At 39.4% G+C, this 27910-nt stretch overlaps 1 protein-coding gene and 1 long non-coding RNA gene across 10 annotated transcripts in view; one reads left to right on the top strand and one right to left on the bottom strand.

The window, feature by feature from the left end:
* Nav3 (neuron navigator 3) overlaps positions 1-6940 on the top strand; it is a 521591-nt gene extending 514651 nt beyond the window's left edge. For all 9 annotated transcript variants that reach the window (XM_042263540.2, XM_076553883.1, XM_076553884.1 and 6 more), the window contains 2 exons: positions 180-383; positions 3939-6940. In XM_042263540.2, the coding sequence (XP_042119474.2) occupies positions 180-383; positions 3939-4058 (324 nt within the window). In that variant the 3' untranslated portion in view covers positions 4059-6940. The remainder of the gene's footprint in view (positions 1-179; positions 384-3938) is intronic.
* On the bottom strand, positions 381-26497 carry LOC121823790 (uncharacterized). Its single transcript, XR_006065386.2, has 3 exons — positions 26129-26497; positions 19446-19651; positions 381-541 (listed from the first exon to the last, which is right to left on the bottom strand). It is a non-coding gene; the product is annotated as an uncharacterized LOC121823790 (long non-coding RNA).
* Positions 26498-27910: the final 1413 nt, after the last annotated feature.

Below are 27910 nucleotides of genomic sequence, written 5' to 3'. Positions count from 1 at the left end.
TTTTGAGGTTTTAAGTGAGCTGTGTAGATGCAAATGTGTTTAAAATCTGGCAAATCCGCCTGGAAAGACCCACAGGAACTGAATGTGAAAATAACCACCTGATTAGCAGTCACGCTTTTTGCTCCCCCCCCCACACACACACCTAATAGCGATGACATTTGTATGTGGTAAACTTTCAGATGTACGGGAAACGGGCACCGTGGGCAGATCCGTCCAAGTGGGTCCTTGAGACGTACCCGTGGAATCCTGTATCCCTGCCTCAGGAGGGTCCGGCCCTGCTCCAGGTGCGGCCGGAAGATGTTGGGTACGAGGGCTGTACGTCTGCGAAGGAAGCCACAGCGTCAAAGCGCGTTCCCCAGACGGACACAGAAGGGGACCCCTTGGTGAGCGCGTCCGATTATGCTTGAGTTACCTTGATGTCAGGGTGTGGTCATTAGCATTTAGCTGTCAGTATCCAAGACTGTGGGTTATCGATGAAATCAGCCTGATAGGGGTCATCATTCAAAATGTTACCTTCAGCGCAATGTCCCTGGTTGAAATTCTAAAAAAACAAATGAACAAATAAACAAAAACAAAATTCAACTTATTTGTCAAATATACATTTATATCCCTGAAACTGGTTCAAACTGTATAACTATAATTTTTTTCTGATTATACATTAAATTGTGTTGATATTTAGGTAATCAATATTTTAGTTGTCATGACAATCCCCTGGGTATTTAAGAGAAAACTGAAGTTTACCCATAAAATATAATTAAATGTACACAGAACAAAACCTATTTACTGTATATCAACTAACCACATTAAACGCACAATTAGTCTTCTGTTGCTTTCAGGGGGGGAAGGATACACTCTTTTGTTTATAAGATTTATTTATTTGTGTGTACACTGATGTTTTTATGTCTGTGAGAGGGTTCCAGATCTCCTGGAACTAAAGTTACAGATAGTTCAATAGCTGCCATGTGGATGCTGGGAACTGAACCTGGGTCCTCTGGAAGAGTCGTCAGCGCCCTAAACCGCTGAGCCATCTCTGTGGCAGTGAAAAAGGAGGTAGTCTTTCTACTTTCCTCAATGTGCTAGTGCATATAATTTTAGTTTTAGAAGCACTATAGTAGTTTAAGTAAGTGTATAGAACTCCAATGTGTGACTATTATGAGAGTATTAAGTACATATTGTGACTGGGAATAAAGACCACTTTTTAGTGTATCTACTTTGTGCTCTTACAGTATTCTACTAGTGAAAACCTCAAGAAGGAATCGCATGCTCAGTGACAGAATGTACCATCTAAAGCTAAACCTTGGGTCAGATATATTCTGTTGTGAACATGGATAGGCTGTCTGTCTTTGTTTCTGTATATTTGTATAATCACCAATGGAAAGCAAAAGTGTATTGCAATCTAATCTAAATTAGAAATCCTAGTAGGGAAATTATTATTGTCAGGAGCCTGGTTCTGAATCCGAACAAGGATAAATGAATGTTCTGGTACACTGCACATTATTTTAAAAATGAAAGAAACACGCATCACCAAAATGTTTAAAATGTTGGCACATGTGTGCTGAATGCGAAGATCTGGTGATCATGGTAGGTGTCATCATTTACGGTCTTAAAAGGACATAGTCCAGGAGTGATGCAAGATGTGTGCATAAACGACATAAGATGCAGGAGAGTTGGAGGGCAAAATTATGAGTCTGTTAGGGGACTTCACAGATGGGATGGTTGAGCTGAGAGTTGATACAAGCATTGGAGTTTTTCATGTGGTTGAATGCAGAGCCTCTCAAATCAAGGAAGTATCATACAAAACACTGCCAAACAGCACAGTGAAAATTAAGAGTTAGAGGCCAAATACCAGTTGGTCAAAAGAGTTAAAACTATAGACTTTTCCAGCTGTTAGATTTCATTGAGCCATTTTATTTTTATGGGTAGTTAAAACTTTATCACATAGACAGTGGAGCGTCAGTGGGTATTTTTCACTAGTGTTTATCTGTTTAGATTTGTAGTTGCTGAAGATCATTCTAGTAACAGAGTGGAGGACAGAGCATGGAGCTGGGATGAAGGGCAGAGCTTCAGCTCCTGAGTGAGATAAATGGAAGAACATGTTCAAATAATAGGCATTATCTTGGCTGTGAGTATAGGAAGGATGCAGGGGACACTAGGGAAAAATGATGTGCAGAGAATCTGGGTTGATCACAATGGTAACTGAGTCATATGTAAACTTATTTTCTTTTTATAATATATAATGTCCTTTGATATTAATGTATAAAAACACTGCCATAAGCAGAGTGAATCCCACTGTATGTGTTTATTACAGATCTGAGATTGGGAGCTGATGCTAACTGAACCTACTATATAGCACCATTTCCTTTTATGTATTTTATTTTATGTATATGAGTATTTTGCCTCGTGTGTGTGTGTGTGTGTGTGTGTGTGTGTGTAGCACATGTGTGCCTTGTGCCCACTGGGGTCAAAGGATATTGCATTTTCTCCTTTTAAGTCAGGAGGGTGCTCAGGCACAATTCTCTTTTATAAACCAGCTTTCGTCAAATGCTTAGGTTTCAGGCATTATCAGGAACTACTTTGATCTTATTTTCTTATGTACATTATGGTAGTTAAGGCTGAAATGCTATTGAAAAACACCCTGGAAATTATCAACAAGATTTCAAAGTACTCTATAACCACAGCCATATTGGCATACAAATATTCATAGCCTGACTGGAGACCAAGAAATCTTGTTTTAGATATCCCTGCTCTATTTCTCTGAGTTGAAAGATAAAGGACAACTTTGATTGTTGCAGAAAGTACTGTAGTTAGTATTTGGCACTACGCAATATAAAGTTTATTGTACTGTAAGAAACCCTCAATAAGAAAACAAGTCCCTGACCCTCACGAAGACAGGCGCCAATTACCCTGTGCCTTTGGAAATTGTTGAGCCATCGATTTTCCCAGTCTGCTTTTAAACATTCTTTTTTTTTTTTCCTAGCTCCCATCTCTAATAGTGGAACTGCAGATCTATTGAAATCCAAGCCTTTTATTTCATAATACATTGGCAAGCTGTCTTTCTCCCCAGGTCCTCTCATGCACAAGTCCTTTCTCTACTGGAACAAACACTACCATTCTCCTATGAAGTTGAGAAGCTTGAGAGGGCTGCTATTGTTCCAGAAGGTGGCTTTTGTTCTCAGTGATATATCAATCATATTTCAGGCAGCGCCTCAGTGACAGCAAATACTTGACAGTGATTCTTTCCTTCTCCTTCTTCAAATGCTCATGGTCCGCTTCCTCCAGTTACCCCCTCTCGAGGTCAGCTCCTGATCAACAGATGGTGTGCTGTGCGCAGCAGCTGGCTTCATTCCACTCTGTCCCCTGCTTCTCTCTCAAGGGATAGTGTTTGCAAGCCTGTGTGTGCGTGTGTGTCTGTGTGCATGCATGTGTGTGTGCCTGTGTGTGCGCGCGTGCGTGCGTGTGCGTGTGCGTGTGCGTGTGTGTGTGTGTGTGTGTGTGTGTGTGTGTGTGTGTGAGCATTCATGACTTTCACTTGCCATTCAATGCTCTCTGCTTCTCCCAGCCAAAAAGCTGGGAAGCTTGGCTTGCTCTCCTGCAACCAACCCAGATGTCCAGCTGTGATAGCTTCCTGTTCAGTTTCCCTGCTGAAACAGTATTCATTCACAGCCCTAAATAAAAGAATCATCTTGCGGCCCTATTTTTTTTTTTTTTTTTTTTTTTTTTTTTTTTTTTTGTTCTTCTGGTTTAGAGCTGTAGTCATATTTGAGAGAAACAATTCAGGAGCCAGGTCGGTGAGCGAAAACCCATAACTGTTGTCTGCATTTCATTTGGATGAGATGGGAAAAGTCAGTTCTCTGAGATGGCTCAGGGCCCTGCTCATTCTGGGGCTGGCTGACTCAGTGCATAGTTGCTCACAAGGATGTCTCTTTCTCTTTCTTCAGATGAATATGCTAATGAAACTCCAGGAAGCAGCCAACTACTCGGGCACACAAAGCTGTGACAGCGATAGCATCCACCACCATGAAGACATTCTGGATTCATCTCTTGAATCCACCCTCTGAAGGGTGAAAAGAGTTAGGCGAAGGACAATGCTTTTAAAAGGTGTTTTAAAAGACAGGTATTGTCACTAAACCACTGCCAGTATGAAAAGTCCCCTGTCAGGGCCCTGACCCAGAGTCTAGAGTCGTGTGGCCTCCAAGGAGGCAGCAGAATTAGGTTGCAATGGCCAGGATGCTAAATTGAAATGGGAACTTAGTTTATTCTATTCCTAGGCATTTTTATAACCATGAAATGAGCAAGGGCTCCATAGCACAACTGGAAAGGACCCTAAGGACAGGGCATCTGAGTAGATTGATTGCACACGGGATAGCAGGCTGGACTTTAGTTTCTTCCTCTTTCAAAGTTTACAATGCAGGACTTATTTTTTTTTTCCTTTTCCTTTCTTTTTTTGTGCCTTTCTTTTGTTTCCTCTGAGGGGCTGCCCTCCTCAGGCAGGGTCCATTCTTCTGATCCACGCCACTGCCTTTGTGCCGCATGGTGCTGGTGACAGGGCTCCGGTAGTGTTTGTGGTGTGTGTTCACTCCATGGCAGAATGAATGGAAGGGGCCAGTCCTCTCCAGAAGCACAAAGGGGATTGGGCAACCACCAGAAAAAAAAACACTACTGTGGTGGCGGCGGCGGCGAATGCGAAGGGCCAGCTTCCTTCTAACCGCTGCGCTCTTCCCAAGCTAGCTGCTCTCCTCTTAGTGTATGAGTCATGGGTTTTATAAGGTTGTTTTTACCCACAGTGGTCTTTTCAAACCACCTGCCCACTCCCTGAACCAGAGTTTTATACTAATTATTAGTCAACACTGACAAAAGGCTTTTTTAGGGCTTTAATTTGTTTGCGCCTTTTCAGTGAAAGAAGGAACATTTTCTATGGTGCTGTCTCACTGCCTTAAAACAGATTTCTCCAACAGTTTAACAGTTGGTTTCCATCCTAAACCATTGGTTATTTCCACTGTCTCTTCATTTACAACCAAGCAACACACCAGTTAACACAGCAGCCTCATTTCTAGATATCATTTTTTTTTATTTTCGCTTTCTTGAAGAAATGGATAGGGGAAAGAACAGTATTTTTATCTTATGAATAAAGAGATTTCTTTGCCTATCCTGCAAATAATCTGAGAACCATAGAACCCCTCTGTGACCGTCACTTAAAAGCAGAGACATGTGGCTTCATTCCACCCAGTTCTAACTGGAAGCATTTCAGAAGGTAGGAGATTTCTAATTCGGGTCCAGGTGAACTACAAGCCCTGGATTCAGCATGAGCACAACTATTTGGCTTTCCTTCCCTCGTCTTTATCTTTCAAAGAAAAAAAAATGTTAGTTTGGACGCATGTTGTTTTTGATTGCTATTATTGAACATGAGACATTCAGCATTAAAGAATACTGATGCAGTCAGTCACTGTGGAAGAGGAAGTATGTGTACTGTACAAGAAGGTTAGATTTGCACAGTCTACTGGGTAGGTATTGTAAATAATGATTTTTTTTTCAAACTTGCACAAAATCAAAACGGACACAAACAAAACTGTATTTTATCCTGTTGGTGTTAAGAGGTGTGTTCCACTTGCTGAGATTTCCTGTATGTTGCGAACAAATACAGAATGCAACCCCTCGAAGCTGTTATTATCTGGTGTGTTTGTCCTGTGCTTACAAGTCGTTGTGACAATGCAGGAGCTATCCATGGTAGAGTGAGCATGCTTCCGAACTGTACACAAGGCCAGTACATTTTTGGATGAATAACTGTCTAAAAATACATCTCTTGTGGCAGGCTATAAAGACAGTGCGTGAATGCTCATCAGTCACTGGCAGAGTTCTATTACCCACAGAGGACAGATTCAAAGTTGATGAAACCTAAGGTCTATGCCATGGTGTAGATGTAGCTCTGTACGCCTTTTGGGACATGTTATTGGTGCTACCCTCTGTGACCATCTATGGGTTGGTTTCTCTAGAACAAAATTAACAACACCAAGATATCTGTGCAGATTTCAGAGTGTCACTAAGTGTATATATAGGTCCTTATACGGTGCTATTGCCCTGAGGGAAATCAGACTGAGTTTATGCACACAGAATTGTCACCCTGACTTTGGAGCCTCAACCGTGGATCAAATCTGTCGTGCAACATTGATACATGTAGCTGGATGAGTGACTAGTTGCCCTTGTATGATAAGTCATCTAAGGAAAATTGCTAATCTTCCCCTGCCATTTCGAGAAACACAGTTCACACACATGAGCATCAACAGAACTTCCTGCAATACATCCCAGTAGGTACGCCTAGTTTACAACGTAAACTAGCTTGTGAAACATTTGTCTGTATACATTTTATATTTTGTACATTTTTGGATGTAACATATCATGTAAATAGGCAGAAGCAGTGAAAAAAAATCACCTGAGAAATTTTGTAGTCTTTGTAAAGCCCCTACAATAAGTACTTGGTGTCAATGGACCTAACTGGATGATGTATTTTCTATTGGTTTATTGTCCCTTTAGCTTGTAAACCAGCTTGCATATATTTTTTTGCAAATGTGCACCCTGTATCTGTCTAAATTATTACTTTGCCATTAAAGTGGAATTATTTATTGACAACAAGGTGTGGTGTCTATGTATGGGGAAATCTTGAATTATTACGTGTAGGGACATGACAAGCTTTAAAATGCTGCTTCACTATTAATATGTCATCATTAGGGATCTGTGCGAATTTATATTTTATAAGCACCATAGAAAGGGCTCTGAAGCATCGAAGTAAATAAATGAACCACATGCAGTATATATGTAGCTCCTAAAATGAAAGTTATTTATTCAGTGAATATTTTTTAAAATTCTGAGTGGTATTCAAACATGCCTGGATGACAAATACAAATCAATATAAAAAATAAAATGTCAATATTCACTGAGTTAAATCAACTCATTATGTGTTTCATTGTTTTTATTCCATCAAATTCTCTTTTGAGCTTTTAGTCCTAATGATGATTTTAAAGCAAAAGTAATTGTATGTGTGTGTGTGCGCGTGTGCTTTGTGTGCTTTGTGTGTGTGTGTGTGTGTGTGTGTGTGTGTGTGTGTAAAAAGAGTGGGAGGGAGGAAGAGACAAAGACTGAGTGGCAGAAGGAGTTCATAAAATACAAACTTCCTTTAAAATTGTAATTTATTTCAAAATAGTTTGGACATTTCTTGAATCCTAGTAGCAGGATGTATATTTGGTGTTCTGGTTTTTAATTCTAACGGATAAAGTATTTACATTACTTATCCATATTGAATTATAATTGGTGTCTTTATTTCTAAAGTCAGTTGAGAGCTACAGGAACTTCTATAGTTCTTCTTATTCGGATTATTTATGAATTAATCCAGTGCCTAGGGGTGGCAGCATATCTCAGTAGTAGAGCACTTACCTAACAAGTGGGAGGCACTGGATTTAATGTTGTTGTTTCCTGAGAGGAAGACAACAAAACCTGAGTATGACCTTCAAATGAAACATCAGACTACACAAGTCGGAACCCCAACATCACCCTTCTGGTGTGTCTCCCGAAACTCTGCAAGCCTCTGCTTTCTCTACTTTCTCACTATAAAATGATGAGAAAAGTACCCACCTCTCAGAGGTCACTTTGAAAATCAAGGGTTATTTAGTATGTGAAACTGTGTATTGGTGAAATTATTAAGGCCACTCCACGTTGTTAAAAGGGAGGTTTATTTTGTGGGGAAACTTACAAGTGAAGGGATAGGTAACAGGGTCTGGGAAAAGTATAGCACAGTCAGGCAGTGTTCTCTAGAGAACTCTTCTCTATCTACCTCCAGCGTCCTGGGTCCAGGAACCAAGAGAGCTGGCGCATCCGGATCTCGGGTCTTCAGGGTCCTCTCTTGGCCTCAATGGGGGTTGGAACTTCCAGATCAAAGCTGGAATGGCTACCCACTACAGCAGTGTCTAGCCCTCCTATTGACCCAAAAAGCAATGTGAAATAGTCATTGCCCTATTTTCAATATTCCTAAAAGCAATATGTGTAAAAGTTATTTTTAGAATAGTTTCTCGGTTTTGGGTGCTAGAAACAGAACACAGGAAATTGTGTACTGTGAGCACAGGATATACTAATGAACTACACCCCCATTCCAATACATTTTTAAGAATATATCTTAAACTTAGTTTTACCATGTATAAAATGAAGTTAGTGATAGTTTTCATTCATAAAACTTGTTAGGAGTACTGAGGAATAGGCCTTAAAGTGCTCTAAACAGTGCTTTCCATTCAATAGTTATTTATTGCTGTATTAGCATTACCATAAGTTAAAAACATCAATAATAAAAATATTCTTGGGCTTCAATCTGTAAGTATACTCAGTGCAATATAAAGACTGCTACTAACAGTCTATCTTGTTGGGGTCTGAAGACAGGGCTCAGTGATTACTTAGTATGGATCACAGTTGTTCCCAGCACCCAGAACAGTAGGCTCACAACTACCCATAATTCCAGCTCTTAGGGATCTGATGATCTATGGCCTATGTAGGTGCTCACACCCACTACACATCTCACACAGTCACATACACATAAACACTAAATGAATATTTTAAAAAATTGATCTCGTTCAATTGCTCATCTATAAAATTATATTATTACATATTTACTCATCAGACTCTTTTGAAAACCAGGTATTTTTAAATGCAGAAAACTCTGAGAAAAGTAGCTGGCTCATCTCAAATTCTACCCAAGTGTTAGCTATTATTATTATTCGATGAACACTTATTATATGCCTACCATATGTCAGGCTTCTTCTGGAATCAGATGCAATGTGATGCAACCCAATTCACCCCCCACCCCCAGCAAAAGTTATGTGGATAAATCATCCTTAAGATCTTCCTTGCACATGAAGTATCCATTTTCTGGGTAATTTTAGTGATGACTGCATGCTAGAAATGGTATTCTTGTCAGTATATTAACTATAGTGCTAGAATTCACCTGGATCTTTTAATTTGGCTGCTGGTGTATTGAAAACAAAGTATCATGCCCATGTGTAGCTTATTTGACAGGTATACTTCTATGTAGAGCACTACTGTAGAAGTCTGAAGACATTTACAAAATGGGACCTTCTCCCTCATCTCTTGTATTGACCAAAATAGCTACTGTTCCTCATTTTTTTTGACATTGCCCATCCCTCAACTTCCTTCTTCATCATGCTCACTATTTTGGCTCTGTTCCAAATAACAGTAGTCCAACGTAGAATCTAAACACAATTATTGAACCAAGGACAATAACTTTCTAGAAAGTATAGCTGTGTGAGCGTGTGCCAGTGTTCTACCATAATCTGAAATTTTTAGAAGAAATGCTGAAAATTTTAGAAGAAGCTGAAAGATTCTTTCCTAATACATACTTTTAGAAAATGTAGGTAAACCAAAACCAAAAAGATTATAATTAAAGATTTTTGGACCATTGGCAGTCAAGTAGAAGAATGAGTGACTGATTCTGTAGGATAAATATTAATCTTAAACCTCATTAAGTCATTAATGAAAATCCCTTAATGTATTCTAATTTATTCAAAAAGGAAATCACAAATCATACCATGCTTGACATTTTTGTCTGTGTCAATTGGAATGATATACACATGGTCTATCCTCCTGCCTCAACCAAGTCTCTGGGATTATAGAGTTGTGCCACCATGTCCAGGTTAGAACACTTTTTTTTTCCAGGAAATATTTTTGTTTTACTCTTTATACATTCTCAAATGCCATGTCAAACTTGAAATGTTTTAGATGAACTTTCCTCATCTCCCAGACTAGGTCAAAGATCTGAATCACCTACTTTTCTAGAACTGGTGTGTGAATGTGTGGGGTGGAGGAAGAGAAAGAGAGAGAACCACTTAGGATACTGCACTCGCAGGGCCTAGAATGTATTTCATTCTAATAATTATGCACTGAATAAAAGTATTTTGGGGGTATGGAGACATCAGTTGAACTTGCCACCCTCTAAACAATTGCGTTAAATAGAAGAGTGCCCACCTTTGAGAGGGATGCTTCCTCAGAAGCCAGACTGCTAATTAGAAGGACTGCTAATTAATTAGAATGCTGACTGGTGACTAGAAGAAGCAGATAACCTAAGGGCTTGCTCCCTAGTGAAGACAGTCTACTGCCTTATATTCAGGATGCTTTCCCCATTTAGATGGAATGATCTGGATTCCTCCTTTTTTAAGTTTTCTGTTTGTTCTGCTTTTTAACTCTTTTGTTGCCTTATTCACGTATAGGGTAATTTAACTATATGAGGTCTTTTTTTAAAAAAAAAAACAAAAAACAAAGAAGATACAGCAAGCCATTGGAAATGAAATGTTAGAATCTAGAAGGAAGGAGATGGCAACTGGAAATACCAAAATGAAAATCCTCAGGGAAGAGAAGAGGAATGAAGACTGAATTGCTCTTTGGGATGACTTCCCACAAGAAAGATCTTGACTAAGTAGAGAAGACAGGAATAGAACTGAGAGAGGGCAGCACTGATCTTTATGGTGCCTTTGCGGTTTTCTCCCTACTTTTTCAATTTTGCTAATATATTTGCATTCATTTAATGGAACATTTGTCAAGGAGTATGTAACTGAGGAATTATTGAAATGAAATGAACCAGAATATCTCTGTTCTCGCCATTCTGTGTGATGGTTCTCGGGATGAGATTTCTTACCCTGAAGTGGTAATAGATAATAAACTGCAGCCAATGTTATGGGGTCATTCTTTTTGTGTGTCTATCCATTATCCTTTAATAGACAGTAGGCTGTCTATAGATCTACTCATTTCCTATCCAATATCACCTGTGTGTGCTTACTAGAAAATGTAGTGGCTTTGTTATTCAACCTATGTTAATCATAAGGACATGTGGCATAAAGCGAGGTGTAGAGCCCGACCAAACTCTATTTAGAGAGTGTAGTGAAATGGTCATTTACTAAGAATTTACAATGCTTTTAAGGTGTGCTATCCAGTTTCCGGACAAGTGGCCTCGCTGGTAAGTGTTTTGCACTTTGTAACAAAGCCACTACATTTGCTAATAAGCACACACAGGTGATATTGGATAGGAAATGAGTAGATCTGTAGACATCCTACTGTCCATTGGGGGATATTGGATAGTCACACATTATTTATAAAGATTTATTTCCTGTAGGTCCTCGGACTGGGTAGTCTCTTTAGCCTCTTCCTGATGGGATTAGAGACTTAGTGATGGAGCATTGCTAAACAGAAACCTGGCTGTGATTGCACTTAGGAGGCTTAAAACAAGAACTATGCAGAACCAGTCAGCTTCCTGTCATTATAACGACACTTTCTAGTTTGACTGCTGTGTAGAACTCAGAGGAAAATCGAGTATCAGTGGGTTCACAGCAAAAGGAAATTCATCTGCTCTGTTCACCTGTGAGGCTTCATGTAACGCAGACTAGAACACTACTCTCAGGAGAAATGCAAGGGCTGTGTAGGCGATTTTGATATTTCTCATGACCACATTAATAGAAGTACATACTAATATATCAAAAAATAGTATTTCAAAGAGTAATAAAACTAAATAGTTTAAATGACATCTTTGACCTGTTTTTATCCTTTATTATTTGTGTAATTTTTTTTTTTTTTTTTTTTTTTTTTTTTTTTAAGATATATTTTATTTATTTATTATGTATACAGTGTTCTGTCTGCATATATGCCTGGCCAGGCCAGAAGAGGGCATCAGATCTCATTACAGATGGTTGTGAGCCACCATATGGTTGCTGGGAATTGAACTCAGGACCTTTGGAAAAACAGCTAGTGCTCTTAACCGCTGAGCCATCTCTCCAGCCCCTATTTGTGTAATTTTTTAAAAATCCTCAAAATTCGTGTACTATATGCTTACAATTTAGATGTCAAACTTCCATCAGAATCATTTTGCCTGTATTTAGATATAAAAAATAAAACACCAAGAAAAAAAGATTGAAATAAATTGTTCAAACATACTGAAAGTCATTATCTGTTTTGAATTTAAACTTTAATAATTACCATAAAAAAAAAGAAAACTAAATGTTGAATTCCTGAATTGTACTGCTCTCAAGCACTAAGAAGCTTTTTGTGCTTGGTGGTGGATACTGAACAGTACAACAGAGTGCTAGCCACTCCTCATCACAAGTTCAGACACTAGGGGCTTTCATCTGAAATGTATCCAATGTGTTTAATTCAGAGACCTTTAATGCATAGCCCAGGGTCCTCTTCATAGGGTATTGTCTCTATCTGAAGAACCAATGAGACCTATGATACTTATATTTTCACTCTACAGTTTGGCTACTATGCAGAAGCAACACTTTTCTGTCCACAAATTTGGATAATGTCTTGCCTTCTTCTGTTTCCTATTGCTGGGTTACCAGAGCACATAAGGAAAAAATGGCTCCCAGCTCAAGGGAAGAGTGCATCATGATGATGAAGTCAATGTGGTAAGAATTGGAAGCAGCTGGTCAGGAACAGAGAGGCAAGAATTCATGCTGCCACTCAGTTCCCTTTCTCATTTTTACAGTTCAGGATACCAGCCAGGGGATGATAGCACCCAAAATGGCCAGGTCTTCCCACATCAATTAACAGGATCAAGATAATCCTCCATAGGCACTCCCAGAGACCCATTTTCTAGGTAATTCTAGATCTGTTAAGTTGAAAATTAGGTAACAACCATCCAAATATGTCTTTTCTAATATTTTTCCACCATGTAATATAAAGCCATGACTTTAAGCATGAAGTTAATAAATGTGACTATACTTTCTTTGAATAGCTTAAAATTGTGTATCAACCTATTTATCTCATCTATCACATATCTAACCTATTGTTTGTCTATCTATCATCTATCATCTCTATTTTGCCATTTCTATCTGTTGTAAATTGTTTTTTATAACAGTCACAGAACAATGATTTCTTGCTCTCTAACTTCATTTGGGGCAACTATAAAAAAATTACCATGAACTATGTGTTTTGTATATAACAACAATGCATTTCTCTTGCTTCTTGATGGTGGCTAGTCCAAGATTAATGAGCTGGCAGCTTCTGTGTCTGGTGGGTTCCTTCTCCCTCAGAGACAACAACTTCTCTCTTCATCTTTACATGACTGGGAGGTGAAGGAGTTATCTAGTTTCTCTTTTATGAAGACACTAACAGTGTTGAGGATGACTTTACACTCATGAGTGATCACCTACTAAAATCTCCCCTCCTGACTTGTTCAAAGTGAGAGCCTAGGATCAGCTCATGTATTTATGGAGACACAAAAGGCAGTCCATATGACTTTACTCCTATATTTGTGTAGTAACAGTATTATTATTATTATATTTGGGTCAGATTTTTTTAAGAACAATGAACAGCACAGATCCCCAAAGATATTATACGGACAAGGATGGCTCCCAAAGCAAGATCAGAATTTCACTGCATATAAACATCACTTTAGCATTTACAAATACAAATGAGGAAGGTTTTGAGAGATTGGGGATATCAGACTTTGCAAGAAAAATCTACAAACACACTTAAACTATGCTTGTCGACAAAATATGATGGAAGAAACAGACTAAGGCAATACTTTCCCTCCTGGTATGAAGCTTCCCTCTGACTTATTTACCTTTTGTGCCAATGTTCATTATTTCTCAGTCAACCTTGTACCTGAGAACCCTACTCCCTCCTAGTGAGAATCATAGAGATACGTCTAAAATGAAATGAATCTCCCCTGTATATGAACATTTTTGCCTTTATACATTCATTGATGTTCAGTGGTTGATTTCAGTATCAAACAAACATCCAGACTAGGTATGCTTTCTTATTAGTGTAAATTAGTTGTATAAATATAATTAGACTTTCAAGTTTTGTTGTGATGTTTCCATGCCTTATCTCTATTTTTTAACATCTGAAACTAGAAATGTAGTTTATCTGTAGAAGCTACAGGACCGTCTATCGAGAACACTCTTTATGTAGTGCCTCTTTGAATGCAACACAGCAATTAGCCCTTTATTCGGATGTGCCCTCGAGCTATTTGTTTTCCTTGGCATCAACTGAGAATTTTATTAACTAGCTTGAGTAAAAGATGTCTTTCATGCTGAGTAATTTGCTCAGAAATATGAAAGTATTAATACCACCAGTATATAACAGCCTTAAGACTTAAGTAAAATGAGTTAATTTTACCGTCAAAATTGGAATGAGCATTAATTTTATTTTAATTGTCAACTTGGAAAGACTCTGTCTATGTGTCATTAGCATGGAAAATAATGGCAGAAAGTTCTGTGTGGCCAGCTGGTGTCCTCACTGTGACAGTGGCCTCCCGCCTCACTCTTAGAGGACACTGTGGATTTGCAGTCTGCTCTGGAAATTTCCTTCTCATAGAATGAATTGCAAAGAATATGTAAGACCTCCAGAGAACTAGAAAATAGATCATGTGCAAACAGATGAAAACATTTCTCCAGCCAAGCAAATATTGATATGGCTAGAATCAGACCTACAGTCACTATGTGACCATTAATTTCAAAGAAAGGTCAAGTTGCAGATCTCAACATCTGTAAGGCACAGCTAAAAAGGGAAACTTGAAAATAAAGACTGAAAGCAGTTTTATACCACCAGTATTAATTTAGGGGGAAAACCATAGATCATAGGAAAAAATATTGCTTATAATTTGAAGTGTGTTATGATGCTTTAGTAATATGAAGTAAGTATTGGAAGTAATTTTTAGACATTTTTCTATGAAATAATTCATTTAGAATATGGTATCTAAACCTACGGCAAAGTTGATAGAATCCCAAAACAAATATTGCTGTGCAAAGGATAAGTGGTTAGTTAAACGTATGCCTCATTTAATCTGTATAAAACACAAATTGGGAAAATCTGAAAGTAACAGCATTGCATTTAAGTAACAGCATTTGAAAGGAACATCCGAAAGTAACAACATTTCAAAATAGATTTTAGTAATTATCTGTGACTCTCAAAATGAGATGTTTGTTTGGTTTGTTGATATGTAGTTTATACTTATATCAAGTTAATACACAGTTTAAAAACTAATTGTTGCTAACAAAGGGTAAACCCTTTGGGGCTGCAAGGAAAAGATATTTCACCACAGAAAATACCAATGAAGAACTTTCAGTCTAGCCTGGCCTCCAAAATAATGGACAATGGGCTGGGCAACTGAAGATGAGTGGTAAAAGCCGAGGCCCTCATAGCCCAAACATTTTGCATCTCTAAAAGTCCTCTCGGAAAGACTGTTACCGAGTTCTAGGGTTTGGCATGTTTCCAAATGTCCATGTCTTTGGAGTTTAATCCTCCAATTCACTTGCTGATAGTATTTGGAAGTCAGACTCTTTAGAGATCTTCGCTTCAACATGGCTTTGCCCTAACCAATGGCTTCATCTATTCTTAGATTAATGGACTTGTGGGTTATTGGGGATGGCTTTGTTATCGAAAATACAATAAAAAGGGTTCTCTCTGCCATGTCTTTCCTGGTCTCCATGCGAAGCTACCTACCATGTTATTGTGCAGTCAGCAAGCCCACCTTCGAAGCCAGCACATGCTGTAAAACTCTGAAACAATGAGCTGACATGCATGTTCTTTAAGAAAGCACACCTTTGGAATACCTTGTGTGAAGGACATGGCATGTTGCATGTCACAAGGGTGAGAAGTCGTCCCCTCAATGTGTGTATGTTCAGATCCAGTCCAGGAGCTCTGAGTGGCCTTTGCAATCATCAGAAGCAGATAGAAAGCCAGGCAGCCTCTGCTTCTCCCCCTACAAGCAAGTCCAAGCATCATTTGTGCTGTGTGTGTATATAGCGTGATGGTAGAGTGTGGTTAGGGAATCTTAGTGGGCATTTTCAAAAAGAACCTAAGCATGTTTGCCTCTTCACCCTAACAAGATGATTAGAAAATGGGGATAGTAAGAACATTGGAGAAAACTAGGTATTTTGTCTTTTTTGGTCAATTTTTGTTCTTAGCATTCTATTTATAAGATAGTGACTTAGACATAATAGATGTTCAATTAATGATGCTGACTATCATAAAAAGAGACTGGTGAGGGCTTCTGGAATTGATGGTGACTGATTGATCATCTTTAATTTTTAAAATTACATTAGCCAAAGTTTGCTATTTTTAGGGCTGGTTGAGAAGAAATTTATCCCCCAAACTGATAGAAATCATCTCGCAAATTTTGTTTACAAATAAGGGGGAACAGTATTGATAAGTATTTTGAATATGTCTTACCTTTACTTTAACCTAGTCATATACATATCCAAGAAGACTCTGATCTCAGCCTAGATTGTACCGTTCCAACAACTAATTATGCCTCCAAGGTGACAGCCCCCCCCCCCTTTGGAGGAGATTTCCTAATCCAACTCCCTACTCACTCTTAGCATATTCCTAGCCAGCTTTCCTATGCAAGAATTTCAGTTTTCTACCACAGCAGTAACCAACGCTGAAATACATCGTTTCTGGTAGAGCACATATTCTCACCTCTCCAAACCCAAATTTCCCCCAGAAAATGAATCGTCTCAGCGAGAGCCATGCTTCAACGATAATGAGGCAATCTCGAGCTAAGGATTGGCACTCCTCCTGCCTCTCAAGGCTGAGTCTTATAATAACATTTCAGTACACTTAGTCATTCTGAACATGTACTGGTTTTAGTCTGATAAGTGAATGATATTGCAAAAATTAAATGCTACCACTGAGTTAGCCCATGCAAATGGCACAAATGTACTCTCAGTGAACAAATGTGTTCCCGTGTAATCATGCCAGCAGCAGAAAATGGAATCTGTCATAAAAATAAATAAATAAATTATCTGAGAGTCAAACCATGCTCACTGAGCTCGGAACTAAATTTCTTTTGCCTTGTTCTTCAGCTGGGAGACTAAATAAGCACTTAGAATACAGGCTGGAGGAATCACATTGTTCATCCACCCTGGATTCTGCAGGGAATTCAGATGTATGAGACCAGCGCAGTTGGGAGGCTCTTTGTATACAGTTTGATGTGAGAGCCCTCAACTCTTCCAGTAAGTAGTTCCAATTTCAGGATGGAGAAAGGTAAGAGACAGAAAAAGAAATGATATACAGATAGAGCTGGAAATGAGAAAGAGGAAGAGATGGAGAGGACAGCATCAGCCACAGAGAGGGAGGGGTCTGTGTAGGAGAGGACGGGCCTTGTTCTACAGAGAAGGTATGTGGTAGAGACTAGGGTTATAAATGATCAAAGTCATGGAATCGATACAAGCTATTATGAGTTAGCTGATTGGACACTTTCAGGATAAGATATTAGAGAACTTTCCTATGGTTTAGCTTAGGATAGCAGAGGACTAATATATTAAGAGCATTACCTTTAGAACCAGTCTGTATGGGTTCAAATACTACCAATTTTAATTTTGATATTGACATAACCATCAAAATTTGCATTATAGCTTAATCCCCAATCAATATTATAAAGTAATACGGTGATTAGGAATGATAAGTCACAAGCCTTCTTGAATGACTTTAGCAAATCTATATAATGGTTAGTAAAGGCACCCCTGTCCTTCTGTCCCCTGTCCATCCCCTTTGGGGATGGGAGGACATAGATTCTGATATCCCCTGTGGGAGTGGCAGCAACAGGTGTTATCCTGGAAGCAAAGAGCAATGCTGGCAACATAATCGTGGACTTCTTTCCCTCCAGAACTGTGAAATGTGACCTATACCCACAGGAATATGGATCCTGAATGGTGAGGTGTAGAGGAGAGGTCCAGGGATGAGAAATCAAGAAGACACATGGCTGAGACCGGGGAGTCATGGACAAGCTAATGAATTATGTCAAGCAAGGTTATTAAGTACTTCATTTTATATATATATATATATATATATATATATATATGTGTGTGTGTGTGTGTGTGTGTGTGTGTGTGTGTGTGTGTGTGTGTGTGTATGTATGTTTGTATGTATGTATGTATGTATATATTGTAGGGGGAGGCAGGGTCAAGGTCAGCAGAGAGCTAAATTAGACAATGTTGGCAAAGAGAACATGGGGTACTTCAGACACAGCTGCCTTAAGACTGATAACCATAGCCCTCCAGGGGAGAAAGCCATGATTCCAGGAACCAAAAGTTTAACCAGCCCAGGCTCCAGCCCCAGCCCCAGCCTGGACCTTGCCAAGTCTGCTCCTGCAAAACACATAACTCACATTCCCTTTAGCCTTTCATAGGGGCCTCTGAGAAAGGCTTCAGTTGGTATGACTCCCAACAAAAATGTATGTCTCATTTGTTTATAAACTCCCAGTTGCTGGTACTTTGTTAGAGTGTCAGAAAGGTCCTAAAATATCCCCTCTTTGTGTTGCCAGTAAGTTTGCTACTGTAAGTTTGCTACTGTTTGAATCATAATGTAAATATCTGTGTTCTCCAATGGTCTTGGGTGACCCCTGAGAAAGGGTCATTAGACACCCCAAGGGGGCTGTGACCCATAGGTTGAGAAATACTGCTTTATATCACAGCTCTTTCCATCACACCTCTGTCCTTCTCTCTGCCTTGGTGGTCATGTCTGTCCATGGCATCATGCCTTGCTCACAGCTCAACAGCTCTGGTCACAGTTTCTTGGATTCTCTCTGTAAAGGTCCTGAAACAGTAAGTATGGGTTTACCCGTAAAGTGGAGATCTACCAGTCTGGATTGCTTTTCTGTTTGGCCGGTTTGGGGATTCTTGTCCAGCCTATAGGTGGCTGACCATCAGACAACAGCTCATGACCTAGATAGCTGTGTTCTGGATAGCAACAAAGATGCTCACATACGTTTTATAGAGACCCCTTGGCGTCTCTATAAAAACCCTGGGCCAGAGACAATTGGAGCCTGTTGGAATAGGTTCCAGGCCCTCTCGAGGCTATCCTTTATTTTCTATCTGTTTATCTCCACAAAATTCTCCGCAATAAATCCTTCTATCTAATATTTCCTGCTGCTCACACTCAAGAAAACTCTGAGGAACTGTGGGGTTGGTGGGTAAACGCCCCACATTTCATCAGCTCTAGGAGACTTCTAACTGCTTGTGGAGGACTGGCTTCTAAAGAGAGAAAGGCTTCTGACGAATGCAGTAGAATATTCTATTAGGTAATCCGCACATCTTTTGTTATGTTGGTTGTGTCCTGGTTGTTGTTTGAATTGGGTGGAAACTTAAAAGGTCTGAATGTCTCCCTCAGCGATGTGCATGTCATTCTTGCCAACAGCTCTCAGAGCTGGATCAACGCTCTCTCAATAAAACAGCTCAGCCTTGAGACCTGCAAAGTACTTCAGTGTCCTCTTTTTCCTGTGTCTCACAGTGTCCTTAAAAGTGTCACTCCTTGTTTGATAAGAACAAAAGAAACAGAAAATGCTCTTAGTCAACATGAGCACAAATGCTCTTACCCGGGACTTTGCTGCGTCCCATTTACAAACATCTGTCTTCTTTCCCTGTTCTCTTGTAACTCGCCCATACCCGTTCCTTCCTTACCTTGCTTGGTTTGTCTTTCTTTAATTACACTTAGCTATAACGGTTCTGTCCTTCGCCTTTTGAGACGTCTCTCCAGGTTTTTTCTTGAATATGTTGCAACTTGGTTGCTATCTTCGAGACATATTTGTTCAACAACAAACCAGGTTCCGCCTTCCCGTATGGGTGTTGAGAAAGTGACTGTCTTCACGCTGCTATTTTCTGAAGCTCTACAGAATAAATGAGATTGCTTTGAAGCATGATATATTTGCCACAGAAACTATATTATGACAAGGAAGTGGCTTATCAAATCATGGACATTTAGTTCTGTATAAAACACATTTGCATCACTGGCACTCTCTCAGTTGCTCATCCTTGCCAGAGTTAGACACTGAGGGGACACAAAAGAGAAATGAGGCCTTCTCATATTTTATACAGACTGCCTTATTTCAGTTGTTAAAGGAAATGTTTTTTAATACAACATTTATGATGTCAGCAGCAATGCTGACATTAAGGTTAAGGCAAGTGACACATTGCTTCTACTTTCATAAAAATCTGTTATTAAAAGAGTAGCATTATAGCCGGGCGGTGGTGGCGCACGCCTTTAATCCCAGCACTTGGGAGGCAGAGGCAGGTGGATCTCTGTGAGTTCGAGGCTAGCCTGGGCTACCAAGTGAGTTCCAGGAAAGGCGCAAAGCTACACAGAGAAACCCTGTCTCGAAAAAACCAAAAAAAAAAAAAAAAAAGAGTAGCATTAAGTGTCAGTGGTCTGAATGGGCACGGTTGTATCAGGCTTGGCTTCGTACGACTCTTTCCTGTCCCTAAAAACACTAATAAATGAAATTATACCTTTGTAGAGTATTGAATCTTTGGGTCATGAAAGACTACCTGAAGTTACATATGTTAGCTGAGAAAACCTCAGTTAAAAGTAAAGTTTGGGTTGGTGTTACAATAGAAAAAACTCATGGTCAAGAAAACTAGAATCATTGAGCTTCCTGCTGCAGCAGATGGGGACAAAAAAAGCCCTATAGCCAGACATTAAGTAGGGAGTGGGAGACCTTGGAACACTCAGCCCTAAATGGAATGTCTCCCTCAATCCCTCCCCTCGAGGCTCAGAGAACACTATAGAAGAGTCAGAAAGCATGTAAGAGCCAGAGGGAATGAAGGACACCAAGAAAACAAGGCCCCCTAAATCATCATGACCTAAACTCATATGAACTCACAGAGACTGAGGCAGCATGCACAGGACTGCATGGATCTACACCAGGTCCTCTGCATAGGTATTATGGCTTTCAGTTTCGTGTTTTTTAAGGGATTCCTGTTAATATTCTGACCCACCCTATGGGGCTGCCCTGATGTAGAAGCCTCCTCTGAAGGAAAAACTCCACCCCTTTGATGGGTGATACCATTCTATATGCTGTGAATGTGTGTTGCTCTGATAGGTTGATAAATAAAGCTGTTTGGCCAATGTTGAGGCAGAATAGGGCTGAGGGGACATTCTAACTAGAGAGAGAGGAAGGAGAAAGACAGAGCAGAGGAGACACTTCCAGCTGCCACCAGGAGAAACAAGATGTAAAGGTACCTGGTGAGCCATGAGTCACGTGATGTGGGGCGTTTACCCACCACCCCCACAGTTCCCCAGAGTTTTCTTGAGTGTGAGCAGCAGGAAATATTAGATACAAGGATTTATTGCACAGAATCTTGCAGAGATAAACAGAAAATAAAGGATAGCCTTGACAGGGCCTGAAACCTATTCCAACGGCCTCCGAATGTCTCTGCCCCAGGGTTTTTATAGAGACGCCAAGGGGTGGAGCAAAAGACCTCCTCCCCCAGCACAGCCAAGTGCAGACCATCTCAGACACCTGCACTCAGGCCCATGGTCCTAATCATCCTCTATGTGGACCTGCTGGGTAAAGCCACGAGGAACCTGAGAACTGGCTCCCACAACGTGACAAAGCATAAGTTTAAAGAAATGGGTCAATTTAAGATGTAAGAGCTAGCTAGTGAAGCCTGCCATGGCCATAATTTAAAAATAATATGAGCCTCTGTGTGTTTACTTGGATCTGAGCAGCTGTGGGCCAGGCGGGACACAGGAAAACTTTCAGCTACAAATGGTGCCCAGACATGGAACAAGAATTTCCACCAAAACTTGAGAAAGTTTTTAAAAAGGGGTTCTAAAATGGAGCCAAGAGCAGCTTCCTAGTTGTGTCTCTCAAGAAGGCTATGATACAGAGACGCAGTGGTGTGCGGACTTTAGCTATAGTTTGGCAGGTTCAAGGAGTGTGAGCTTGAGCGCAGCATGGTGAATCCCACCATGGTCCACAGTGGCATCTCCAAGCTGCACAGTACACTGCATGGCAGATTTAGCTTTTTCCAGTACAGAAAACAAAAATGTTTTTGAGCTACTCACTGCTGGATGGAAGCACAGACCCACTGCATGACAGACTCAGAGATGAGCATAGTTCTCCCAGAGCTGGCAGTAAAATTAGTTCCTCCATGTTGGAAAGCTGAGGTGGACGGAGCCAGCAGCCAAAGCTGCCATTACAGGCCTAGTCATGCTGCAGTTTAAAGCAACAGATTCACACTAAGACAGATTCAGATGGGATAAACCCTAAACAGTTTACAGTATGTGTAAAAGTGTACATAGGCTTGAAAGAGAGAGGAAAAGGAATATAGACAGTTATATAAAGAAATGGAAAGTTTTAAAAAAACAATGTCTTTAAAGAGAAAGTAAAAATATAAAAAATAAGCCACGTAAAGATGGATATCACACAGAGAGTCTGGATTATGTTGTCTTTAGGATTTTGAACTTCAGAGAGACATTTGATTGTAAAAACTGCTGGGTTAAATCAATATGTATATCTTAAAGGTATCTCAATTTCAAAATTTATGTCTAAGGATATGTTGCTTTGGAATAGAGGTTCTGCTTTTGTTTCCACAGAAGATGAGAACCTGTGGATTACTTCCAGGCTAATGTGGTTTGTCTAGCCAAGATCCCCTGAAAGGTCTCTGATAACATCATGGCCCAGATGATCCAATATCCAGAACAGCTTCAAGGCAACTGGCTCAGAGAATACAGTGACAGAGACTACTCCAGTCAGGACTTGACCATAATTCTGAATTTTCTCAGGATTCCCCATAAGAACACAGTGCCCTTTATCAACAGGAAATAGCCCAGAAATCTACGTCCACATTCCCCCAAAATGGATTATGGATGTTTTGACATTGTTTAGGTTGTTGGTTACAAATTGTTATTGGTCATAGTCAATCTCTTTCTAAAAGAAGAAAGGAGATTATGATATAGAAATATGGGATATAGAAATGATAGGATAAAAGGGTTGATTGTTGAACCTACTTTTAAAAAGCAACTTGTTTAAAAATGTTTTACATTGCTATAATTTTAGTTTATTGATACAAATTTAGAGTTGATTTTGTTATACTATATATATATATATATTTCTACCCTTGTCTAAGGTATTATGTTTGTACAGCTCATTTAAATTGTAATAGATAGTTAAGAAATACAGATTGGTCTTCTATGATAGTCAAACTTATAGTCATGTTAAGTTTTCTAGGTATACATAGATATACTTCAATTAGATGATCTTCAAACACTTCAAAGACCTACAGAATATGTTTTAAAAACTTAGACTTTCCTGGACAATGAGACATGTCTACTTCTGGCAGCACCAATTTACTTCAAAGAGAAAGATGGATGTTGAAGACACTCCATAGGGAGTTTATCTTCTTCTTGGCAAAAATAGCCATCTGGGCAAGAAACTGTTCTTGCCTGGACTGCTTGACAAAATATTGTATTGACTGGATATGCAGGACCCACAGAAAGGTGACCACTGAACTTTGCAAGGCACGATGGTCCTTTAGGTTCCTGCTCCACAGAAGAAATGGCCAGACATTCTACAGGACACAGAAAAAAAGTGACTGAGAGACTCTAGGCATATGGGTTGAATATGATGTTCCAACATTACAGAGGAACTTTGGATGACTGTCCAGGCATCCAGCTGTCTCTGTCATTCTAGATTTTTGGAAGTAGGTAATATTGTATCTTTCTGAGGTCTTTGATATAGTTGAAGACTAAATAGTTAAAATTATGGTTTTCCTTGGTTATGACAAGAGATAAGGTAGACATGAAACCTTAGACTCACAAATACAGGATAGATATGATATCTTCTTTAATTTTGCCAAATACAAAAAGACTAGATATTATAACTATAATTCTTGCTTGATAACTGTTTTGTTATATGTAATCTTACTATGTTAAAGTTAAAACCTTCCTTTTGAATAGAAAGAAAAGGGGAAATGATGGCTGATGTCATTCTGTATGCTGTGAATATATGTTGCTCTGATTGGCTGATAAATAAAACTGGCCAATGGTGAGGCAGAATAGGGTTAGGCAAGACATTCTAACTAGAGAGAGAGGAAGAAGAAAGACAGAGCAGAGGAAACACTGCTAGCCACCACCAAGAGAAGCAAGATATAAAGGTAGTGGTAAGCCACGAGTCACATGGCAAAGTATAGATTTATAGAAATGGGTTAATTTAATATGTAAGAGCTAGCTAGCAAGAAGCCTGCCATGGCCATAATTTAAAGATAATATAAGCCTCTGTGTGTTTACTTGGTCCTGAGCAGCTGTGGAACTAGTAGGTGAGAGAGATTTGTCCTGACTGAGGCCCAGGTGGGACACAGGAAAACTTTCAGCGCTCTCTCTCTCTCTCTCTCTCTCTCTCTCTCTCTCTCTCTCTCTCTCTCTCTCTTTCTCTCTCTCTCTCTCCCTCTCTCTCTCTCTCTCTCTCTCTCTCTCCTTCCACTCCCACAAGGTGTGAACCCCTTGTCCCCCTCTCTTTCTCTTTTCTTTCCTATCTTCTCTTCATCTTTCTATTATAATAAACCATTTCCATGCAGATGCAGTGTCTGGGTTGTGAATATCCACCCACCACCCCGCTGCCATGCTGGCATGGAGTGGGTTGCACATTGCTGCATCTGTGCAGCATGCCAGCATGGTTCCCTGCATGAATGGGATACCCTGGCCTGGCCAGCTGGGGGGCATAATTCATAACAATTTCTGTGTGTGCAAATGAGTATGTCTCTTGGGCTCTTTTCCTTCTATTTGTTTGTCTTATCCAACCCCAATATGTTAGTTTTTAATTTATCTTGCCATATATTTTCTTTTTTTAATCCCTTAGAAGCTTGACTATTTTCTAATGAGAGACAGAAAGTAAGTAGAACTGGTTAGAAGACAACGTAAGGAGAAACTAGGAGGAGTAGAGGGAGGGGAAAATGTAATCAGGATATATTATGTGAAGAAAATTATCTATTTTCAATAAAAGAGGGAAGAAAAGAAGAAGAGGAGAAGGAGGAGGAAGAGCATCTCTGGCCTGGGTGGAAACCTAACATTCCTGGTGGACCTGGTAATTCACTTGGCCAAGGGACCATCCCTAGGAAACCTGACTCAATTTAAGCTGTGCTAGAAAGAGAGGTGGAATAATTAGTCCTTTAGTCAGATACTGTACTTTTTTTTCTGAGAGGTCTTGTCACTGGAGGAGTAGTTTACCAGGTCACAATCATGTAGCTTGTAAATCTGCTCACTTTTCTGAATGACATCAATAGACATGTTAACATGGAAATAATCTCATGGGGCCTCCTCAACCCTAGACCAAGAACTATAGGCAACTAAGAAATACTGAGAGCAAGAGAAATAGGGAAGAGCTCCCTAAATCGATTGTCTAACAGCAGGACCACTTTTAAAGATACTCTAGTGAGCAAGTGAAAAGATACTGAAGGACAAAGGCTGGGGGTGGGGTCAAGGCCATTTGCATTTGATAATGTGTCCTACAGTTAGGCTCTCACCTTTCAGACAATGGAAGAGAGGAAGAACAAAACACCCCATCTTTTTTTTTTAGGGCACACTCAACACAGTAAGCACAGACATGTGCATAGATATTTGTTATTCTGATTTATTTAATGAGTATAGTAAAGGGTGGAGATTGCGCTTTATTGCAATGTAATATTACATGTCAACTTGCAAACCATACATCCTGACAGAGGATGAACAATTCACATTAAAGGAAATGTATGTCGGGCATTTTATTTTTAAAAAGGAGTTTGCAATCCTCTGTATACACTTTCTGTTGTATTTTTCAGGCCATTCTAAGGCTCAGCACCTCAACCTCAGGGCACAGGATTGTATGCTTTAATAAAAGCAGTAGATATCATGCAGAAGGTGAGAAGAGGTAGATTATATTCATGAAGGAGGAAATTAAATTTCCAAACTTTAATTGATTCTCAAATCTGTACTTATGGCGATAAGTTGATAAGATATTTTACATGTTGCAAAACTGAATTTAATAAAAAGAATAAATGTAAAAAAAAAAAGTTAGAAATACTTTAGAAAATCAATTAATTTTGTTTGTGTCCTGATAAAAGACAAAGGGGCTGCAAGGGGATTTATGTAAATGTAATGAGTTAAAGCATTTATCTTGCAAACCTGAAGAACAGCAGGGGGTACCTTAGAGGGTGAAAATAATTAGTTCCTCCTCTCTCCCTGTGTGAACCCAAACCATTGTTATAATTGCATTTGTTTATTACTTCAAAATAACTTATTTCGGTTGAGCACAATCACTTCTTTTCTAATATTTTTTGTTTGCATTGAATGTCAGGGATAGATTCCCATCTTTAATAATGCTACTTACCACTTTCCTCTCTCTCCCAAAGACACGGGACCCTGTTACTGTGAAAAGGTGTTATGGCAGTCACTCTTCCTGCTGGTCTGTCCCTAATACATTATCTATGTTAGAGTCCTTGATCTCGTCACTCCCTCTTTGATAATCTTTTGACAATATCTCACTGCGGAACCAAAATAAGACCAAAATGCTTTCACCCCAAAACTAAGGCCTAAGACTGCTCCTTTTAGCTACAGGCCATAAGTTACTGGAATAGGCCAGAAGTTACTAAAACCAGTCAGTTCAGATTCCAGAAACCAGGAAATGTAAAAGTACAGAGTCACAAGATAGTCAGGAGGTAATGGCTGCCGGACTATGGAATGTCCTCTCCCTGGCCCCCTAGGCAACTGCTTGACCATAGAATGTCCCAACCCTAGTTTCCATAGTGACTGTGTAATCACCAGATGCCCCCATCTGGGGGCAGCCAATGAGAAATGGTGATGGGCAACTACCTCCTTAGAAGGAAAATTGAATTGTGATTTCTGGAATTCCTAGACACAAGCCAATCAGAATTGTACCCGTACTAGCACCCCTAAATGATGTAATCTTGTGATTTTTTCCCTTTAAAAACCGAGCTTACAGACAGGTGGGCACTTCCTCCAGCCTCCACTGCATTGGATCTGTTGGATGAAGTCCCTGCCTAGGCTTGTATTGCCTTTGGATATCCCGAAATTAAACCTTGCTTTTGCATTCCGGCATGCTCGTCTTTGGTGGTCTCTCTGGGGGTCACAATCTGGGCACAACATCACCATTATACACTATAAAGTTTATACAAGGCATTTATAACAAAATCCTACTAACTAACCCAAATTCATTGTATACAAATTGCTGTCACCTTGAACTTAGCATTTCAGTCACACTAAATGGCCACTGTGCTCTTAATGTTTTATCTAAGTTTAATGTATACACAACTGTTGTTCCTTCTACTTTGGATAATAATTAATGTACTTATAACCGTTATAGCCCAAGTCACACAATTTCAATTATAGTGAATATCTGGATGTAGCTTCCACCATTAAACTAGTATTGTTGAGTACCTACTATATGCCGGACTCTTGTAATTGTTAATTTTATATTAACTTGCCAAACTGTGATGATTAATTATTTGATCAAATACTGTCCTGAATGTTGTAAATGTATGTGTGTGTGTTTAAGACAATATCAACATTTACAGCCACATAAATATTACCTTTCATATTATATGAGTGGTTTTCATGTAGTCATTAGCTCCGAAGAATAAGGATGAAAGTTTCTGGAAAAAAGAAGGAAATGTTGACTTCGAAGTAGATTACAATGCCAAAAATAACAGAAGTCAGAGAGTAGATTCAGTCTGGAGGTCAGGTTTGCTATGTTGAGTTTGAAATATTCAAGCAGACAGATGGCATAAGTAACCTGCCAGTACTAGGGAATGGTCTTGTCTGGACATCATGAAATCAAGCCCTCTCTAGTCAAGGGGATCCATAAAGCGACCTCTCAAAAGGAAGATAATGCCAATTCATAAAAAGATCCACCATTTTGCTCTCTTTTTACCTCTGCCTCTAGCCTCATTTCATAACTTCCTTTTATAAATGAAAAAAAAAAATGAATCCTGGTTCCTCGGTCCTTTACTACAAAATAATGTGTCATCTTGGGAAACAGGAAATTTAAATAGCACCCCCATAGTTTGGTTTAACTTAATTCCCCCAAGCCCAACCAAAGTAATTTTTCCAAGTAAGAATTCTGTTGTTTATTATTTGTTTGGTAATCAAAATT

This window comes from Peromyscus maniculatus, chromosome 18 (genome assembly GCF_049852395.1).
Source record: "Peromyscus maniculatus bairdii isolate BWxNUB_F1_BW_parent chromosome 18, HU_Pman_BW_mat_3.1, whole genome shotgun sequence".
Classification (NCBI taxonomy): Eukaryota; Metazoa; Chordata; class Mammalia; order Rodentia; family Cricetidae; genus Peromyscus; species Peromyscus maniculatus.
This window is presented reverse-complemented; position numbering and strand designations above follow the sequence as displayed.